The 19,347-nt window shown below is 51.7% G+C and overlaps 6 protein-coding genes across 6 annotated transcripts; 4 read left to right on the top strand and 2 right to left on the bottom strand.

Annotated features, from left to right (window-relative positions):
• Positions 1-581: 581 nt before the first annotated feature.
• Positions 582-2,042, top strand: BROUX77_005363 (uncharacterized protein; the record flags this gene model as incomplete). Its single annotated transcript, XM_073750228.1, has 2 exons — positions 582-957; positions 1,024-2,042. The coding sequence occupies 2 exons, from the start codon at positions 582-584 to the stop codon at positions 2,040-2,042; spliced, it is 1,395 nt and encodes a 464-aa protein (XP_073604249.1).
• Positions 2,043-3,380: 1,338 nt separating this feature from the next.
• On the top strand, positions 3,381-5,828 carry BROUX77_005362 (uncharacterized protein; the record flags this gene model as incomplete). The annotated part of the gene is made up of 8 exons (XM_073750227.1): positions 3,381-3,534; positions 3,609-4,213; positions 4,270-4,321; positions 4,383-4,466; positions 4,549-4,806; positions 4,893-5,006; positions 5,064-5,281; positions 5,370-5,828. 8 exons carry the CDS (start codon positions 3,381-3,383, stop codon positions 5,826-5,828), a joined length of 1,944 nt encoding a protein of 647 aa, XP_073604248.1.
• A 3,333-nt stretch (positions 5,829-9,161) lies between these two features.
• Positions 9,162-11,462, bottom strand: BROUX77_005361 (uncharacterized protein; the record flags this gene model as incomplete). The annotated part of the gene is made up of 4 exons (XM_073750226.1): positions 9,162-10,511; positions 10,708-10,770; positions 11,004-11,181; positions 11,257-11,462. 4 exons carry the CDS (start codon positions 11,460-11,462, stop codon positions 9,162-9,164), a joined length of 1,797 nt encoding a protein of 598 aa, XP_073604247.1.
• Positions 11,463-12,134: 672 nt separating this feature from the next.
• BROUX77_005360 (uncharacterized protein) lies at positions 12,135-12,674 on the bottom strand (the record flags this gene model as incomplete). The annotated part of the gene is made up of 1 exon (XM_073750225.1): positions 12,135-12,674. One exon carries the CDS (start codon positions 12,672-12,674, stop codon positions 12,135-12,137), a length of 540 nt encoding a protein of 179 aa, XP_073604246.1.
• Positions 12,675-13,265: 591 nt separating this feature from the next.
• Positions 13,266-14,462, top strand: BROUX77_005359 (uncharacterized protein; the record flags this gene model as incomplete). Its single annotated transcript, XM_073750224.1, has 1 exon — positions 13,266-14,462. One exon carries the CDS (start codon positions 13,266-13,268, stop codon positions 14,460-14,462), a length of 1,197 nt encoding a protein of 398 aa, XP_073604245.1.
• A 1,479-nt stretch (positions 14,463-15,941) lies between these two features.
• On the top strand, positions 15,942-18,911 carry BROUX77_005358 (uncharacterized protein; the record flags this gene model as incomplete). The annotated part of the gene is made up of 5 exons (XM_073750223.1): positions 15,942-16,058; positions 16,133-16,480; positions 16,540-16,815; positions 16,893-18,745; positions 18,815-18,911. 5 exons carry the CDS (start codon positions 15,942-15,944, stop codon positions 18,909-18,911), a joined length of 2,691 nt encoding a protein of 896 aa, XP_073604244.1.
• Positions 18,912-19,347: the final 436 nt, after the last annotated feature.

The following is a 19,347-nucleotide window of genomic DNA, read 5'->3' as shown; positions in this document are numbered from 1 at the left end:
GCCTACGGCAAAGAGGGAGCGACAAAGAGGGCCAGAGACTACGCCTCCAAGCCTTGTCATGCCGTCCCTGAGCGGAATTCTACACGCTAAGACACAAAGTTAAGCACTCTTGTGTAGTAAATCTCTTTGGCTTTACCTCCTGTCGCCATCCTTGCACTAGACCCAGCCGGGCGGGCTTCTTTGGCATGGACTACCGCACTACATAATTAGAAACGGCCGGGAAATGGCCTTGTTGCTAGTAGTACCTGTACTTGTAGCCACCATGACGAAGCGTTTTGGACGCGTAATGGCCTGTGATGCATGTTTTGTTATTCCAGTGGCGATGGGCGTGCAAAGGGGGGCATCACCACCATGGAGATAGCTAGAACGACGACACATAAGTATCAGGAGCATCTTCCGTCCAAGAGTGTTTGATTCTCTTGATTCTCCAGATCATCCTCATCTCCTCATCCCATCTCGTCTTCAAACTCAACTTCACTTCTATCTTCACACTTGGATATAAGTTACCACTTCCCGCCATCTCACTTCCTCTTTGCTTCCAACACTTCTTCTCAACCACTTCACCAAACCAAATTTTCACAATGATGTTCACTCGCAACGTCCTGGCCTCTATGGCCCTCGCTTCCACTCTGGTCTCAGCCCACCCCGGCCATTCTGTTGCCGAGGAGGCTCTTGAGCGCCGCAACTACCTCAACACTGTCAAGCGTGCTTCGCTGGCTCACTGTGCTACCAAGCTCAAGGCTCGCGGTGTCACTGAGCGCAACATTGCCCGCCGCACTGCTCAGGTCGAAAAGGCCCGCGCCAAGCGCAACCTCCGCAAGCGTGACCTTGAGAGTGTCCTGGCCACTGACCACAACAAGACCTCTCTGGGCTACACCACTGAAACCGATGCCGCGACTCTGTTTGCCGGCTACAACTCTTGCCTGCTGACCCCCGAGGTCACTCAGGGCCCTTACTGTAAGTCTTTGAGTTCCCACAACTGCTTTTAAGCCAGCCATTGAGCATCTGCTAACCATTTTCTAGACGTTGCTGGCGAGTACGTCCGCGAGGACATGACCGAGGACCAGGAGGGTCTTGACATTATCCTTGACTATCAGGTCATTGACGTTGAGACTTGCGAGCCTGTGCCTGATGTCTACGTTGAGATTTGGCACTGCAACGCTACCGGTGTGTACTCCGGTGTCGTGGCCTCGGGCAACGGTGACAGCTCCGACGCCTCCAACATCGACAACACCTTCCTGCGTGCTATCCAGGGCACCGACAGCGATGGTGTTGCTCAGTTCAACTCTATATTCCCCGGCCACTACACTGGCCGTGCCACCCACATCCACGTCATGGTCCACACCAACGCCACTCTGCTGGCTAACCAGACTCTGGGCTCTGACAACTACGCCAGCCACACTGGCCAAACCTTCTTTGACCAGACCCTGATTACTGCCGTTGAGAGTCTGGAGCCCTACGCCAGCAACACACAGGAGATCACTGAGAACACCGAGGACTCGATTCTGGCCGAGGAGACTGCCACTGACGGCATTGACCCCTTCCTCGAGTACACCCTCCTGGGCGATGACCTCTCTGACGGTCTCTTTGCTTGGTTGGCCTTTGGCATCAACACCACCGTCTCCAACACTGTCACTCCTGCTGCCTACTACTACGCTAGCGGCGGTGTTGCCAACTCCAACTCTGGTGCCGGCGGCGGCTCTGGTAGCCCTCCTTCTGGCTCTGGCATGCCCTCTGGTATGCCCTCCGGCACCGGTGCTTTCGGCTCTGGTATCCCTTCTAGCGCTACTTTAGCCAGCACCCAGACTTCTTCCACCTCGACTTCCGTCTACGCCGAGGCCGAGACTTCCTCTTCCTCGACTACTTCTTCGGATCTCCCCTACGGTACCGGTGCTGGTGCTCCCAAGGGCACTGGTGCTGGCACTCCTCAGGGTACTGGTGCTCCTCAGGCCCCTGTCATGTACGATGGTGCCACTCCCGTCGTCAAGGACTCGCAGAAGGCCAAGCAGACCGAAAAGTCAAGCTGCAACGCCGGCAACTAAAGCCCTGCGACGGCTTGACATATGCCCGCGCAAGTGGGACTTTCAAATTCGGAGTGCGTAGACGCATGTCTGTGATAGTTGATGCAGTTTCTCTTCGTCTTTCTGCCGACGCAGAAATCCTCTTTTGTGATGTTTTTTTTTCCTTTTCGCTCTGCCCGCTGCGGCTTGTTATTTTTTTGCTTGTTTGCTTCGTCTCTATGTTTTCTGGCTTGCGTTTGATATAGCAGTTTGGATGTCATTCTTTTCCATTGACACCTTTTACCTTTAACTTATGCTTCCATTTGGTGACAATTAAAATGCTGTAATGCAATGATACAGAGACTTTCGGTGTGACTTGAGTCTGGCGCTCTGATTGGTCTGTTGCAGCTTCTAGACCGTGGTCGAGCCCAGGGTTGAGAACCTAGGGTTGAGCCTCGGGCGCTTAGCCCCTACGCACGGCCGGCTGCAGTGATGCCTGGCATGTGGGGCACAGCTGCCGGATGGGGAAAGAATCGCCACAGACTAGGGTTGCAATAGGGTCACAAATTTCATTGTGGCTTACGTATTCGAAGATGTCGCCATGCCAGACGAACGAGGGGCGTGGTGTTTTGATCTTGTTTCTGTCTTCTTTTCCTCTTCGCCCTTTTTATGGTTGATTTGATCTGTGGTGGGCTTTGCATGGCACATTAGTGAGGCTCAGGCAGTCTGCTTGGACTTTTATATATATATATATATTTTTCATTTCATTTTACTGCTTGGTCTTTTTTTTTTTTCGTTTAGCTCCTCCGGCTACGGTTGCCTGCGTTGACTACTCAACATCGTAAACCGTGTTCTTTTTGACATTTATTAAGCGCAAATACCTGGAGCAAAAGACTCACCCTGTGATCGTTTTTCATTCGCCCGGCCGTGGTTGTGATAACTAGTGTGTTTATCTGCCTCGCTGCAGCTTGATTTCATCGCTATCCCTGACGTTTCTTGGCTGGGGCTCAAGCTCCTCCGCCATCTATCCGCTGGGCTTGGCCCAGGCCATATTTGTTTGGTGGGCTATGCGTTATGCGGTCGTACGGCTACTCTAATCAATCTCAGAATCTTGACGCCTCCTTCAACTCGGCCTGTGCCTTCGTTTCTGCTGACAGCTGCTGAAGCGAACGGGGCTTTGTTCCGCTGTACTTGTACCTGTCCTGTACTACCCCACCTCCCGCCTACATTGAAGGAACAGGAAGAAGAAGCTTGGATCCAAGAGTTTGGCAGGCTTCTGCTATGCCTTGACTCCCACGTATCTTCAAGCCCAGGCCTCACTTTAATCTCCATATCAAACCTTGATAGCGCTCTCGCCCCTCCCGCTCCTACTCAGCCGCCATGTCATCGATTCCAAGCGGATCGTCTCCCGGGGCGGCGTCCAATGTTGGGCCCAGTCCCGTCACTCCTATCGGCGGTGGCATTGGTGCCGGGCCCGGGCCCGGTTCCGGCCCTAGCACCAGAGTGTCGCAGAGGGCTTCCCGTTCTTGCACAGGTATGTACCTGTGATATTGCACACGGAAAGCCACACAAAGTCGCATCGTCGCACATGCTGACACATTTATGTAGAATGCAAGCGGCGCAAAATACGCTGTGACAAGACAGTTCCATGTAACCAGTGTCTTCGAGCCAAGGCGCCCGGCAAATGCCGCATTGAAATGGTAGAGCTCACCACAAAGTACACCAAATCGCGCCAGGAGATTGAGTTCTTGCACCAGCTCAAGATGGCTCTCACTGCGACGACGCTAGTAGATGCAGAAGAGCTCATCACAGCCCGGCTTACCCTGCTCGAGACTGGTCAAGAGCCTGTCAAGGCAAGAAAGTCCATGTTTGAGGGGTCATCTGAATACTTCAATGATGTGCTGAATGACCAGCATGCCGACGAGACCTTTGACACTGCCAAGACCTTGATGCGGCTTGGCCGGGGCTACCCGAATCCCGTGGCCGCAATGGACCAAGTTGTACCAGTGGACTCGGACTTCAACATGACCATCCTGAACAGCGTTCCGGATTTAGTCACCGCTAGAAAGCTGGTTAGCTACTACCTGGAACACCTGAGTTGGCACCATGCTGTTTTGCATCACGGGGAGTTTTTGGCACAATGTGAGGCATATTGGGCCTCAGGGAGCATGGTGACCTCTCAATGGGCCTGTGTTTACTTTGCTGTTCTCTCGGTGAGCTTCTGTTTCTAGTTGAGACGTTGCGAAGCTATCGACTAATGCAATGACAGGCATCTGCATATAACCTACCTGAGAGATTGTATGCAATGAATGATACACGAGGTCAGTATTTGTCCGTTCATTTTCAACAGCTGCAGGCCGTTTGCTGATCTTTTGGCCCTAGTAATTCTTCGCCAGAACTCGGAGTTCTGGTACAACCAGATGTTTCTAGCACTATTCCGTACTGACTATACGGTGAACCACTCTGGTAAGGTTGAACAAAGTTCAAAATGGTGCATGAAATGGGCAACTCTATAGAGTTAATTATTAACCAGCGATCTTGTCTGTAGCTTTCACTCTTCAGGCAATCATAATCTCGTGTATGGTGGCTCATCCTTTGGGCCAGGCTGTTCGCCAAATGGTCCTGTTAAGTTCGTCACTACGGATTGCGCAGTGTCTTGACTATGCAGCCCATACTCCTTCAAAAATTGCGACAGAAAATGGAATGACCGACTTGTCTAAAAAAATCACCGAGGAAGTCCAACGCCGTATATGGTGGCAGATCTTGGTGCAGGACTATTTCCTGGTGCCGATGGCCGGCTCTTATGGTATGTTCAAAGTATCTTGCATGATGAATGAAGTTGAGAAATATGCTGACATAAATGCACTCATGTGCGTGTGTGTGTGCTTGAAGGAGTCAGTCCAAACCACTTCACCACTCCCATGCCCCTCAACTGCCATGATGACATGATAGAGCAGCCATCCGACGTTCCCACTATAAGCTCTTACTGTATTCAACTCTCTAAAAGTATGTTTCCACTTCGCTGCCGCTTACCGATACACACCTACTGACTATTTTTTCAAGTGGCTCTCCTGATGCCTCAGCTTATCGATGGACTTCGCTCGCCGAAGGTGACAACTCGCGAGGCACAATATCGCCATGTTCAGTTCATTGCACAAAAAATGACTCAAGTAATGAATGAGCTACCGATTTTCCTCCGGGTAGAAACACCGTTTGACCCTTCTTGGCCCGTGTGGATTGAATGGGCCCGTAGCACGCTGACCATTAGTGCGGCGGATAAGGTAGGCTATTTGGTTACACACACTGGCACGCTGACAGACCTTGTGCTTTATGCGTTATCCCGTCATCTGCTAATAACCACACCAACAGTTCATCATGATTCACCGCTCATTTCTCATTAAATCCTTCCAAGACCCCCAAACCTACGAGCTCACACGTCGCACTTGCGTCTCCTCCGCGCTCACGATCCTCAACGAGTTTCGGCGAGTCAAAAACAAAGACGTCGTGCGTCTTTGGATCATTCCCACCTTCACCGTCAGCGCGGCCATTGTTATTGGCCTAGACATCTCATACCGCATAAAAAACAACGAAGCCTACGAAGCTAAACACTTTGACCTGCTTATTGAGACCATTGACGCTCTCAAGACCACCTTGGTGGACTGTGACGTCACCGTCCGTCAGGGCGTCGGGTTGCTCGAAAGTTTCGTGTCATATAGACTTGGCACCGGGATGTCACCAAGTGCCCGGGACAGTTCTTCTACACTACACGACGATCTGCTTGGGTATTTGGGTGAGGATGCCCACTGGGGCGTTGAATCCCAGTTTTGAAGCGGTGGAACTTGGAGCATGTGGAGGAGTGGTAATGTATGCACGACTTGCAATAGGTTTCTACGATAGTACTAAACTCGTTATCAATAGCGAAATGTTGATGTTTTTTTTCTAGGCTCCGTCTGATTTTTTGTTGATCTTCATTAACTTTACTTGACTTGACTATATTTCGTCCTGGTACCAGATGGAACTTCCCTCAACTCCACACACACACATATATACATCATGAGTTAGCCACAGTTGACGGTTGGATTAGGTTGCTGATGAGAACCACCTATAGTAGTAGTCAAGGGAAACTCGAAACCAACAAAAGTGTGACGTGGCTCAAGTAGTTTTTTTTCTAAAAAGAAATCCAAAGCAAATCCAAAAGGAAAATACAAGTCAATACTCAAGTTAGCATAGAAGCGAGTGTTGTGTATCTGTATTATCACGACTGAACACGTAAAAAAAGCAAATTTGAGTCGCCAAACTTTGGAGAAATATTTTGAAGTTTTGTGGAGATTTAGACATCTGTCTCATGATCCTCTCACAGCGCACTACGGTACGATTGTGATGATAGTGTGTGACTTGACAGAGATGATCTTCGCAGTTCTTCCTGGTACAATTAACACATTCCGCAATTTGACCTTGAAAGTTCTATCTTTGCTACTGCTACTAACTGTCGTGTCCCCGGCTTGGTTGGCCATCAGATCGCTGGAAGCGGTTTTGATGACTACCAGTGATATGGATTTCATTGACCTGAGACTAGTATTATTTGTCATGTGTATACGCGCACCAGAGTCGACGAGCCAACCGGGAGACTTTCTAGCAGGAGGAGTGATAGGACCTGCACAGGCAGCGTTTGCATGGTTGTTCCTCTGGTAATTTTGGCAGAGCGGCGCCGGGTCGTGCTGACGGGTCTGTCGGCAACGACGGCTGTTTCCTAAGCGGGGTGTCTGCTCAACGACAGAAGCACCAACGGTGGCTGGGGTCAGAGCTTGAGCGACATGGGAACTGGGGTTCGTTTGTCGAGTAGGGACGGTGGCCATCTCGTCTCGGACGAATTTCCCGTTTGCTCCATTGGTCGTACCGTTGGAGTTGTCGTGTACATGAGCTATGACTTTGCCATATCACTTATGATCTATGATATTTGCTATGCGCAAGACCAGTTAACTGTCATGATGCATGTATGTACATCGTGTTGCTTTGGTAAAGCGATAGATGCCTTCGCACATACTTCAGGTGGGTCCCGAGTGAAATGAAGCTAGGGCGTGGTTGAATGAGTGTGAGCTAGTTCTGAAGATGGTTGATGATCTCATTGTTGAAGATACTGAAGTGTTTTTTAATGTTACCTATTAGCTTACGGGATGTAGACACTCGAAAAATAAATTGTGGCTTGGGGCTCTCGAGAGAGCGAAAAACCAAGGCCAGATGAGTCTCCAGAAGTCTGGTGATCGTGAGACCGGAAGAAAGAAAAGTTGGCGTAAACGTAGCGTGCGCAATGGATGAGGCACTGCGATACGGTTCCCGCGCCACAGGGCGGACTACCTGAACCTTCCTGAAAGGCAATCCATCGAGTATGAGTGTGTCTCCCTGAGGTGCAGTGCAAAGTGCTCAAAGGGTCAACGATTGTAGCAGTAGTGAGAAAAGGGGCGAACGTCGACGAGATCAGCACACGAGAGGAGAAAAGGCGGGCTCAAGGCCTCACAACTTGAAAAAAGAATAGACGCAACATCAGGGATATGTGCGCGCTCGTTCAAGCCCACAACGAGGGGGAAATGTTCGCTTTTTGGCGAGGGGGCGACATCTTGAACTTAAAGGTGCCACCCCGAGGGTTGTAGGAGGGAAGGTTGAACCCACAATGGCAAGTCTGGTCGTACAAGCGCAGAAATATCTGTGTAACCATGGAATCTAGTTGAGAAAAAGGTAAAAACGTACGACACCGAGAATTCGCATGTGGTCACCCACCATACTACTGGTTCGGCACTCTATGGCTTGACGAAGGGGGAGCAGACGGGACCCCGTATTCTCCACAGGCTATGGTGGTACGTAATAAAGCAACGTCTGAGGAGTGTTTATAAGGGAAAGAGATCATTACTGCCAAGAAAAATATATACAAAACGAAACGGCGGCAAAGAGACATACAACACTGGGGATTTGCACGCGATCGCCCATTGTAGTATTGATTCAGCGTCTTGTAGATCAACTAGGGGAGAGCGTACGGGTTGTTTGATTTGATTTAATTGTCTTTATTTAACCTGTCTATTCGCGGGAATCTCGACATATGATAGGGGGGCTAAAACAAGTACCAAGAAATACATGCAGAAGCAAACGAACCAAAAGCCCAAGATCCTACATACAGAAAACCATACTCCTCGGGGGATAATAACAGAGAGTCCCCCGACCGCCCAGCACAAAGACTAGCAGAGAGGCCCGGAGGAACGTCAGCGCTGAGAGGCGGAAGGACGGGCGGCGGTAGGCTTGTCGGAGGGTGGGGGAGGGTCCGCAACCTGTGTGTGCGACTCAGTCCTCGTGCGGCGGTGGACAAGCAGCATGGCGGATGCTATGCCTGCTTTGGCGGCCAGCTAGGTGGCTCCGAGCTTGGTGCCTATCAACTTCTGGAAAAAGCTTCCCGACACGCGCTGGGAGTTGCGGGCATAGACCCAAATGTGCTCTGAAGCGGTTTCTGCATCACAGAGGAGGCAAGAGAGTAGGGCGTCTTCGTGTTCAAAACGCCGATGGTACCCAGCAAAGTCGCCGTGGCCAGACAGTCCCATCAGGACAGCGCGGCCGAGCTTGCGCTCAGTGTCGTCGAAGAGGCTTTTCTGCGCTTTCTTGGGGGCCTCTACTGGACGGCTAGATGAGGTCTCGTGGCGTGTCCCTCTTCTGCCAAGCAGGCGCGGAACGTCGTGTCGAGGCGAGAGCGAAAATAGCTGCGGGCCCAAGGGAGCAACATGCCGTTCAACCATGTAGTTGTCCTAGCCCCCAGTTTGGCTTGCACATCGGCGAGCTTGTGCCCTCGATATCGGAGTGGCCCGGGACCCGGTGTGGGGAGCATTGTTGAGGTATACGCCTGGAAGCTTGGGGCTTTGCATAGGAAGCATATCGATCTGCGCCTCGCGTCTCTGTTGCTTGTCTCTTCGAAGTGTGAGGGATCCGACACTATGTAGTCAGGGTGCAGCATTTTGCGGGAGCCTTTGTATATGGCTGGTTCTTGAATCAGGACCACGTCCGCCTTGTGCATTGCCGCCAGTTCTAGAATCATTTTCTGTGCGTTGGGTTTCCTCTGTACGTTCGCTTGTATTATCGTGAGCTTGTTTTTCCTTTCTGGTGTGTTGCGAATCGTGTTCCGCATTAATTCTTCTTCTGATTGACGCAGGTTTCTGCGGAGTGTTGCCCTTTGCAGATGGCGCAGTCAGATGTGCAGTCACATTTCTTCTCCGGGTGCTCCTTGCAGGGCTTAGCCTGATGGTGGAAGTCCGTGGTGTGCGTCTTTTCACCGCATCTAGCGCATCGGATGGCGTAGTTGCACAATTCAGTGCGGTGAGCCCTCCAGCAGCGCTGGCACCTAGGCGGCGGCGGCAGCGGCTTCTGTACTGCGCGTCTGACCACCTTGACTTGGCCTAGTAGTGTGATCGTGTTTGGAGTCCTCTCCGGGTCCTTGATCGCCACTCTCAGACCTTGCATATCCGGGTCGTTCGGGTATTCCCTCCACATGATGATTTTCAGGTCGCCGCCGAATGCCTTCTGTACGTCGGCTTTGACATCTTCCAGTGTGACTCGGCGGGCGCAGGCACCTTCCTTGTGAAGAGCGTTGATGGTCTTAGGCACGTTGGGGATGATGAACTTTTCCCACGTGCATTCCTTCTCGATCTTCTCGGCGTCCATGTAGTTTCGGATGAGTTCCAGCAATTCCGGGTTCTCTGCGGCTTCGTTCTCTGTCATCAGTAGAGCAAAGCCTGTTGCCGTGGAACTTGCTTGCGCGACCTGTTCCTTCCCGGAGAAAAGTTCCATGTTGATCTTGTTGCGAACTATAGTGACGTTAACGTTCTTCCATCTGGAACCCTCGAAAAGGCGGACCAGGAGCCGGTTTGGTGGGGGGGTCGCTCGTGTCTTCTGCTGGGGTTTGTTCGCTTGCCACGGTCCCCTGACGTCGAATGTTTGGTGGGACGTCGTTCCTGCTGCTGCCATGTTGGTCCATCCGGTGGCCTTCTCGGGACCCGCCTTCTGTTCCTTCTGCTTGGCGCGGGTCTCGGTCCCCATCCGCGTCTCCTGAGCCGGGGCCGGCTTGTCTTTGGCTTGCTGTTTTTCAGTCGGGGGGAAGCCAGCCGAGAACAGCGCGTGGGCCTTGCGACGGAGGATATCCTGAATGTCCTTTGCGATATCCTTGATGTGTGCCTTAGCCGTTTTGTTCGCGACCTTTCCCTTGAGGTTACCAAACACAGTGACCAGTTCTCTCGTCAGGTCCTGGACCGCGTCCAGGCTTATTTTCTGGTTAGCCCGCGCTTTAGATGTTGCCTTCTCCAGTGTCTGGGCAAAGCGTCCCGGTTTTTCTTGTGTGTCTTCGGTCGCGTTGTCCGTTTGGCCCGGCTTGTCGTTCTTGTCGTGGGTGGTCGCAGCTGTTGGTTCGGTCCATGTGGGGGGTGTTTCCGCGCTCTTGGTGGGCTCGGCCGGGTCGGGAGGTGGCTGTTGGGTGTGGATTCCCTGTGTGATGTCCACTAGAGGGACTTGGGGTTGTCTAACATGTCTATATCTATCGTCGCGTTGTCAATGGCCTTTGTTGTGATGACTTCGGGTTGTTAATGCTGTTGTTGTTTGTAGGGTTGCTTAGGGTTATACCCTTTTCTGCTCTGGCCGCGTATGGAAGTTGGTTATGGTACCACAGAATACTAAGCATTACCTCATCCTCTTTAGGCACGACACGCCGCTGGGCTGCAAGAGACGCAGGGCTAGGAAGGATGGCCTATATGTCTGGACGTGACATGTACAGCATGAATAAGATGGGCGAGATGGGCGAGCCCTGCGGAGAGTGCCGCCCGTGGGCTGTCGTGGATCGGCCACGCCTTCTAGGGTCAGGGAGGTCATGCGCCCGGTTAGGAACGGGGACACCTAGCAGCATAATTCGGCCGGACACCCCAGTTCCAGCAGCCGCTTGACCATGTGGTTCGGTTGCATCGCGTCGAAAGCCCCTTAGACGTCAAAAGTGAGCATCGAGGAATCCGCCTTGTAGTCAGCTGCTCGCTCGAGGGAGTGCGCCAGGCGAAGGCACATGTCCTCAGTGCTGCGCCCCAGAACCGCACCGGTGTAATTGTCCTGTGTGTGTTCAGCCTCCAGCGCCCAGTCAGAGAAGGGTGCGGGCTTCAAGGGGCGCGGTCTGTTTCGGCGGCCGAGACGGAATGGCGGTTATGTCGGCCGTGGGAGGTGCCTAGGAAAGCTCTGGACACGGGACCTTGCCTCCTTTGGCGGCAGCGGCTGGGGCAGGGGGTAGCGTCTGGGCAGTCGGCCGATAATTTGCGATCGAAGTGCCGGATCTGGCGGCGTATGTAGAACGGGAAACACTCCAGTGTGTTGTCCGGGGTGACCATGTGGAGTCCACCGAGCGTTGCGATGCGGCGGGGGGACGCGAATGGCTGACGCGGAGGGAGAAGGGAGCATAAGCGGCTTCCTGAGGGCACGCGTTTTCGCTACTGGCGCGTTTGGTGGCCGGCGCGACGGGTGCGACTGGAGTATGTAGCTGGCCCGGCAGATTGGCCGTCGAGGTTGTTACATCCTGGGTCAGCCGCAACTGACTTGGCTTGACCGTGTTTTACGTGACTAAGCTGCACAAAAAGCATCACAAATCAGCCACAATTGACCGCTTACTTGACTTGACTTTATTTAACGTGACTAAGCCAAATGAAAAGTATCACACGGAATTAATCGCTTACGCCACAAATCAAGGGAGGTTATCCCACAAAATCCTACATTTGATTTGATTGTCTTTATTTTACCTGTCTACTCGCGAGGTATTCTCGACATACGACAGGGGACTAAAACTAGTACCAAGAAATACATACAGAAGCTAAAGAACCAAAAACCCAGAATCATGCATACAGAAAATCCCCACAGCACGAAGTATAATGACGGAGGGTCCCCCGACCGCCCAGCGCAATGGCTGTCCTTCGCTTGTAAGGCCCCAAACAAGACCCCAAGCCTCGGCCTTTACCCTGTAGAAGACCAAACCCAAAAGAAAGATAGAACATGACAAAAGAAAAGTAACAAAGGAAAGACAAGAAGTAGAGAGAGAAAGGGAGAACGAGCAAACAGACGAGAGTGGCAGCGCGCGCGCTAAGCCGAGAGGCCCGGGGGAGCCCCCGCACTGGGAGGTGGAGGGGCGGGCGGTGGTAGGCTCGACGGGGAGCGAGCGGGAGGGTCGGCGGCCTGTGGGTGCACCTCAGTCCTCGCACGGCGGTGGGCGAGCAGCACAGTGGGTGCTTTAGCTGCCTTGGCGGCCAGCCAGGTGGCCCCGCGCTTGGTGCCTATCAACTTCTGGAAGAAGCTGCGGGACACCCGCTGTGGGTTCCGGGGGCAGACCCAAACATGTTCTGGGGCGGTCTCCGATCCGCAAAGGGGGCAGGAGAGCACGGCGTCCACATGTTCGAAGCGGCGATGGTAGGCCGCAAAGTCGCCATGGCCGGACAGAGCAGTCAGCACTGCGCGGGCGAGCTTGCGATCGGTCTCGTCAAGGAGACTTGACCAAGCCTTCTTGGGGGGTTCAACTGGGCGGTGCAGATGGGGTCTGATGGCGCGTCCCTCCTCTGCCCACCAGGCGCGGAAAGCAGAGTCGAGACGGGAGCGGAAATAGTGGCGGGCCCAGGAGAGCGACATGCCGTCCAGCCAGGTGTTTGTCCTGGCCCCTAGCTTTGCTTGCCCATCTGCGAGCTCATTGCCCGCGATGTACAAAATCCTACAAAGGCCACCTTTTTTTGTGGGTCAAGCACATCCTCTTGAGAAATATTTTTCTGCGACCCCGCAAAAAAAAACTTCGTCTTCTTTCCACACTTTTCTATCGTGGTAAAAACGAATAGACCTCTTCGAAATGAGGAGATCCAAGAGTAATGACCACGATGGGATTCGAACCCACAATCTTTTGATTCCACAGAAAATTTCGTAGTCAAACGCCTTGCCATTGGGCCACGCGGCCTCTTCTTAGGTTGTTGGAAGTGACTCATGTATCATGATATATAAAAGGGCAATGTGATAGATTACCACCCCGCAGTTGGCACAGGTGGGCTGATCAGGCAGCTTCATCGTGGTACTGAGTCTTTTCACATTTGCTGCTGATGATCGTCCTCAAGTTACCAATTTTCCCACTCAGTCGGTAGTTTTTCTTTCATACCTCACCGTGACGTTGGTCGCCTGCCCCAACGATACTGCATTGCTACTAGTAACAAAACCCACAACAAGAATTTCATCGCTATGCCAGACTTGCTGATTCTGCCCTTCCCGCCTAACTCTATCTCAAGGGCTATCATTGAAGCCGCCTACTGGCCGCCTTTGAGCTCGGCACTGAAAAAAGTCGCTGTCTCGCCACCCCCTTCTGACAAGAAGCATCAGCCCGAGCTGGTGATTATCATCCCCGGGGCATTCCTACATGGGCCGCCATATGGCACAAAGCAGCTGGTATGGAGCAGCGCGCAGTCGCTTCTTGCCCACGTGTACAGCATCATCGCGGTAGTCTGCTCCCAGGATAATATCACAGTCGCTGCGTCGGTTGTGCTGGTGGACCACGAGCGCGGACGGATGTTCAACCTAGAGCCAATGTGGAGCTTCAAGCCGAACGGCACGGTGGTGTGCGATCTGCGCGCCTTTGCACACTCGTTTTACCCATTCCGGGCACTGTACCGCGTCGATACCGAGGCTGGGTCGGAGATTTTCTCGACTTATTTGGACTTGATTGAAGGCAAATATCCGCTGAAGCAAAGTCAGATCGTTACTGTCGAGGGTGGGCTGACAATGAACATGGCTCAGAGCCCCGAAGACGACAAGGACACCGATGGGCTTACATATCGTGTTGTATGCATAGGAGGCACCTTTGATCACTTGCATGTTGGGCACAAGCTACTACTTTCTGCAGGTGCACTACTACTGGACCTCTCACGTGATGCCAGATCTACGTTTGTTATTGGCATTACTGGCGACGAGATGCTCAAGAACAAGAAGTTTGCAGACCTGATCGAGCCATGGAGTCATCGCGCTCATGCAGTAGTAGGCTATCTTGCCTCCCTGTTGGATTTGCGCGAGGTGCGGGGTAGACAAGTAGCACCCTTGGCCATTCAAGAAACAGCCGACAGCCTAATCGCCAAATTTCGCGAGGGTGCAGTAACAGTGGAGTGCGTCGCGATCCAGGACGGTTACGGACCTACGATTGTTCGTGAGAACATGGATGTGTTGGTAGTGTCGGGCGAGACTCGCTCTGGCGGCGATGCTGTAAACAAAAAGCGCGCCGAGAACGGCTGGCGTGCCATGCGAATCTACGAGGTAGATGTGCTCCAGGCTGCGGGATCGGACGATCAGATGGGCCAGCAGGCGAAGAGTACTGGCGACTTTGGAAATAAGATTAGCAGTACAGCGATACGGGAACAGTGTGCTCATGCTCAGGCAACGTCGAGTTGAGGAGTCGCGTATTAGCCTCATGCTATCTCAGCTGGTAATAAGGATGGCGTTGTATTTCTCTTAATCGACGGATGCGTTATGACAAGGCATTTCTCTGCGTCGCCGTCCCTTTTCCACCGTCTCTGTTCCATTCCAGTTGCTGAATCCTCTGCCTACACTAGATATCGTATTTGGGGGTTCTCTATAGGTCTGGACACTTCCACGCTCGCAACGAAAGGATAATTGCATTTGTAGGAAGCAGAACCTTCATAGAAGGTTTGGAACTTATGGCTAGCCCTGCTCGCGGATAAGGATCGGGATTAGACAAGCGAGAGACAAGGGTGAAATGTGATGGGATACGACAGGCCAATGCTATTCGTGGCTTTCATACTGAGTGTGTGATTCGGCGCGGACGCACTTCTAGCGCTGCAAGTACAGGCCAGGCCTGCCTGGGTTGCACGCGCCAAGGTTACCGATCAGCGTATAATTCCAATAGCCATGAAACTGGAAGCATTACCGCCACATGACATCCCCTCCCTCCCCTGTAATGGAATTTCTCCGGTGCAGCCGGGGTAAAAGTACGGCGCAATGGAGGTTGGAGCAAGGGGAGCTCCATTCAACTGCAGAACAATGGGCTCGTTAAGAGTATTATTCTTACCATTGTTCCACCTTGTGACAAGGCACGGTTCACACAGCCTGCATCGGATGCATATGCACTTTACCCATCACCCATCACCCAACTCTAAATACCGCGAGGTGCTTGGGGGACCATTAGATGGAGAGAGCGAGCGTTGCATTTGCATTAGCTTGGACTGAGAAAACTTCTAGAGACATAATGGAGCCTTCCATGATGTGCGTGACATGCAGTGTGTCAGTGTCATGGCGGGGGTTAGTTTTGGCGGGGGCTGCAGGCATCTTGGTCCCATGTTGTGGTGTAAGAGGAGAGAGGAGGCCACCTCTGCCATGGTGGCTTGTCGTGTGAGCTTTCAGAGTACCTCGTCTTTGCTCCTGGACTACGACCCTGAGGCCCATCTTGCTGAGATCTTGTCTCTTCCTGCGGGCCATTATTCCCGATTCTACAATCTTGGACCACACCCCTCTCCTCGCTAGTCTCCCTGTATACTAGAAACTGTACTTGAACAATAGCCTTACTTGGTTGACAATTGTTTCTTGGCCTACGACCCATCTTATCCACTCCGATGAATGCGCGCGCTTTTACATTTTTGTGCTATACCCGTGTCTTTGACTAATACTTGCACAGCAATGCAACGTCATCACTTGGGTACTTGTGATGTTGGAAGCCTGTGAAGCTCTGCATGGCGCTCGTTTCAAGGTGTATGGCCCTCAACAAAATACTTGGCTAAGTCAACGACATAGCAACTACCTACTCGATTGTGCGATGCATATATAATGTCCAGACTCCCTCTTCACTCAAGTTATCGGATCTCTTCTTGATACCACTCACCACCTACCACTCTCACTCGCATCTAACCTCACAAGATGCACCTCCAAACACTCCCACTTTTACTGGCTTCTGCCTTCACTCATGCAGCTGTTAGCTCTGGCTCACAAAACTCATCTTTCGGATCCTCTGGCTACATTATTGAGTTTGATCATGTAAGTTTGTGATACTTGTCAGCACCACGCAAGTATTTCACTAGTGACGACCAAACTAACCTATATTTCAACAGAGCAACCTCAAGGCACGGGACAGGCTTGCTAGCGTCGAAGGTGTTGAGATTGTGCATCAGTTTGATAGTCACATCTTCAGCGGCGCTAGCATCCGGTCTTCCTCGCACAACATCGACACTCTTCGGTCTGTCGATGGCGTTGTGGGCGTCTGGAAAAACAACGTTCTGAAAACGCATTCTGTGGAAGCTGGCAGTCCCCGGTCATACACTCCACCAGCGGACAGAGTCCCTATTGGCAAAACGTGGCATGTTCCCACTGGTGTCCAGGAGCTTCATGGTCGTGGCATCACCGGCAAGGGCGTTAAAGTTGCCATTCTTGACGGTGGTATCGACTATAATCACGAAGCTGTGAGTATTGTCTTTAAAGTACACTTGTGTGTTTCCTCATAAGGCTAATGAATATACAGTTGGGTGGAGGCTTTGGCCCTGGATTCAAGGTCGTTGGCGGTCACGATTTTCTTGGTGACAGCAACGGCTACCCTGAGCCGACTCCTGACTCAGACCCCATGGATACGGATGGCCATGGCACGAAGGTAGCCGGCATCGTTGCTGGGAATACAAGCTGGTACAAGGGTGTCGCTCCGGATGCTACTTTGTATGCCTACAGAGTCTTTACCTCAGTTAGCATGTTTTGGAGTGAAGATATTCTCATCAAGGGTAGCCTGCAGGCGTATAATGATGGCGTGAGTTCAACTTATCCAATAATCTGCCTCACATATTAGGGGGTTCTCTTTTGAAGCTAACGCCATGATTCCCTTAGGTCGACATCATCGCCGCCTCTCTTGGAGCCACCGGCGGGTTCTCTGACAACGCCTGGGCAGTTGTGGCCTCTAGACTTGTTGATGAAGGCCTAATTTTTGTCACCAGCAACGCAAACAATGGTGAGGCTGGCCCATTCCTCTCCAGCTCGATAGCTGGCGGCGAAAATGTTCTTGGAGTAGCAGCTGCACTGACGGAAGACTATCCCGCTTCTGCCTATAATCTTAAAATCGACGGCGAGACAATTGCTGATGGCTATGTTCCCAGTCTCCGTGAATTGGTTTTGGACTTTCCTGAATCGATTGTTGACTGGCCTATTGTTCCCATGACTTTGGAATCTAACCCTACTGCTGACGCATGCACTCCCTATCCCAATGGCACTGCTAGTCTGAAAGGCAAGATACCTCTGGTTCGCCGTGGTGGCTGTCTGTTTGTGGACAAGCAAAACAACCTAGCTGAGCTTGGTGCTGAGTACATCTTCTTCTACAACTACGATGCGACTCCGATAGTTGCAAGTACCAGCGAAAACCCCGGAATGTATGCAGTCCTGACCTCAGACTCTGCGGAAGTCATTCTTGATGCTGTCAGAGCCGGTAAACACGCCACTGCTTCCTTTAACATTAGCTCTCCGGACAAGGTTGGGCTGCCTAAACCCTTCAAAAGTGGTGCCAGTGACAGTACCTCATGGGGAGGGCTTGCCGATCTGCAAGTCAAACCTGACATTGCTGGTCCTGGCGTCGACATCTACATGCCGTCCTTAAACAATACCTGGATGGTTGAAAACGGCACGTCCATGGCTTGTCCCTACGTTGCCGGTGTTGCCGCTTTGTATATCTCAGTCTATGGTGGCCGTGATGTCCAGGGCAAAGGATTCGCTAAACGCCTCATTCAAAGAATTATTTCTAGCGGTAACTCTTTGCCGTGGGGGTACAATGTCCCGGAATATAAAGCCCCTATTGGACAAGTAGGCACTGGGATGATCGATGCTTTGAAGGTTTTAGACTACACCTCTGAGCTGGAGTTTGAAAAGATTGCTTTGAATGATACAAAGTACTTCAACGGCCATCACGAGTTTACGGTTGTCAATAGGTGGACTGAGCCTGTTACCTACGACTTTTCTGTCGAAGCTGCTGCGGGAATTGAAATTTTGACGGGTCTTGAGAATGATGTCCATATCAAGTCCAGGGTTGAACTTGTTCCTATCTCTTTGGAGCCGACTGTTCGTCTTCCTCAGGGCTTCACACTTCAGCCTGGGTCCAGCAAGACGGTAAGCGTTGAATTTGAAAATCCAGAGTCCCTTGGCTGGAACACTGCGACGCTACCTAACTACAGTGGCAAGATCCTAGTTCATTCATCGCTTGATGAGACCATGTCCATTCCCTACTTTGGTTTGGCTGGAGATTTGCACGGATCTTTCAAGAATATGTTCAGACAGGGCTACCCCACCATTGTCTCGACCCTCAACAATACGCCAATCGCAGAGAAGTCTACCTTTACGTTCAATCTTAGTCTGGAGGCGCAGGATTTCCCCAGATTGAGTGCGGGGATGGCCTTTGCTTCGCGTGAAGCAAGGTGGGATGTATTCGAACCGAACTATGACGAGTCTTTGTGGGTGTATCCTCCTACTGTAGGCCAGAACGGATATATTGGATCTATAGCATTCCAATCTCCCTCGGCCTTCACCGGCACCATCTACGACCCAAACGCTGTATATCAGGAATCTAATAGGACCTTTCCCACGGATTTGGCTCGCGACACGGATGTAGCAACCGGGGACAACTCTGGATCATTAAATAATTTCTTGTGGCTTGGGCGCCTGAGTAATGGTAGTGAAATCAGCTCAGGTAACTATACGTAAGTGATACTCTCCCCCTTTGAAGTCTTTTCGGTGAGGCTTGAGGTTAGTTGCTAACTCTGCTATAGTTTGCGCTTTGCGACGCTGAGACCCTTTGGGGACCGTAGTGACATCGGGGACTGGAATATTTATACTACCCCGAACGTCATTGTTGATAGGATTTGATTTCCAAGATGAACAACGTTGGTGATTGGTTGTCTGAACGGAGGCTTTAACCTTACATCGAGATGGAATATAAATTTAATAAGCCATGCACGTCTTGGGTCTTAGTCCAGAATTAACATGACCGTGTATGTGACTATGCTTATTGTCACTTGTCACTTGACTTTTGTTAAAAAGTCCTTCAGATGACTTGGTCTGAGTGTCTACCGTTTATCAATGGAGCTTCTAATATTGTGTTGGTGAGGGTTAGAACCTCTCCCTACGGGTGAATAAATAGTCACATGGAGGACAAGAATTCAGGATCCAAATGTGTCGAGGGAAGACATTGATAATCTCCCATTGCGAGCCAGTTTGGGGCAGGCCGTCCGCGATTCAAAAACCTAGGCGAACGTTGGAAGCTAAATGGGAACTATTGGCGAGCAAGACGTGGAACAAGAAA

This window comes from Berkeleyomyces rouxiae, assembly GCF_048999995.1.
Source record: "Berkeleyomyces rouxiae strain 22BRR77 chromosome Unknown BrBRR77_ptg000005l, whole genome shotgun sequence".
Taxonomy (NCBI): Eukaryota; Fungi; Ascomycota; class Sordariomycetes; order Microascales; family Ceratocystidaceae; genus Berkeleyomyces; species Berkeleyomyces rouxiae.
Note: the sequence above shows the minus strand (reverse complement) of the source record. Positions and strands in the feature narration are given on the sequence as shown.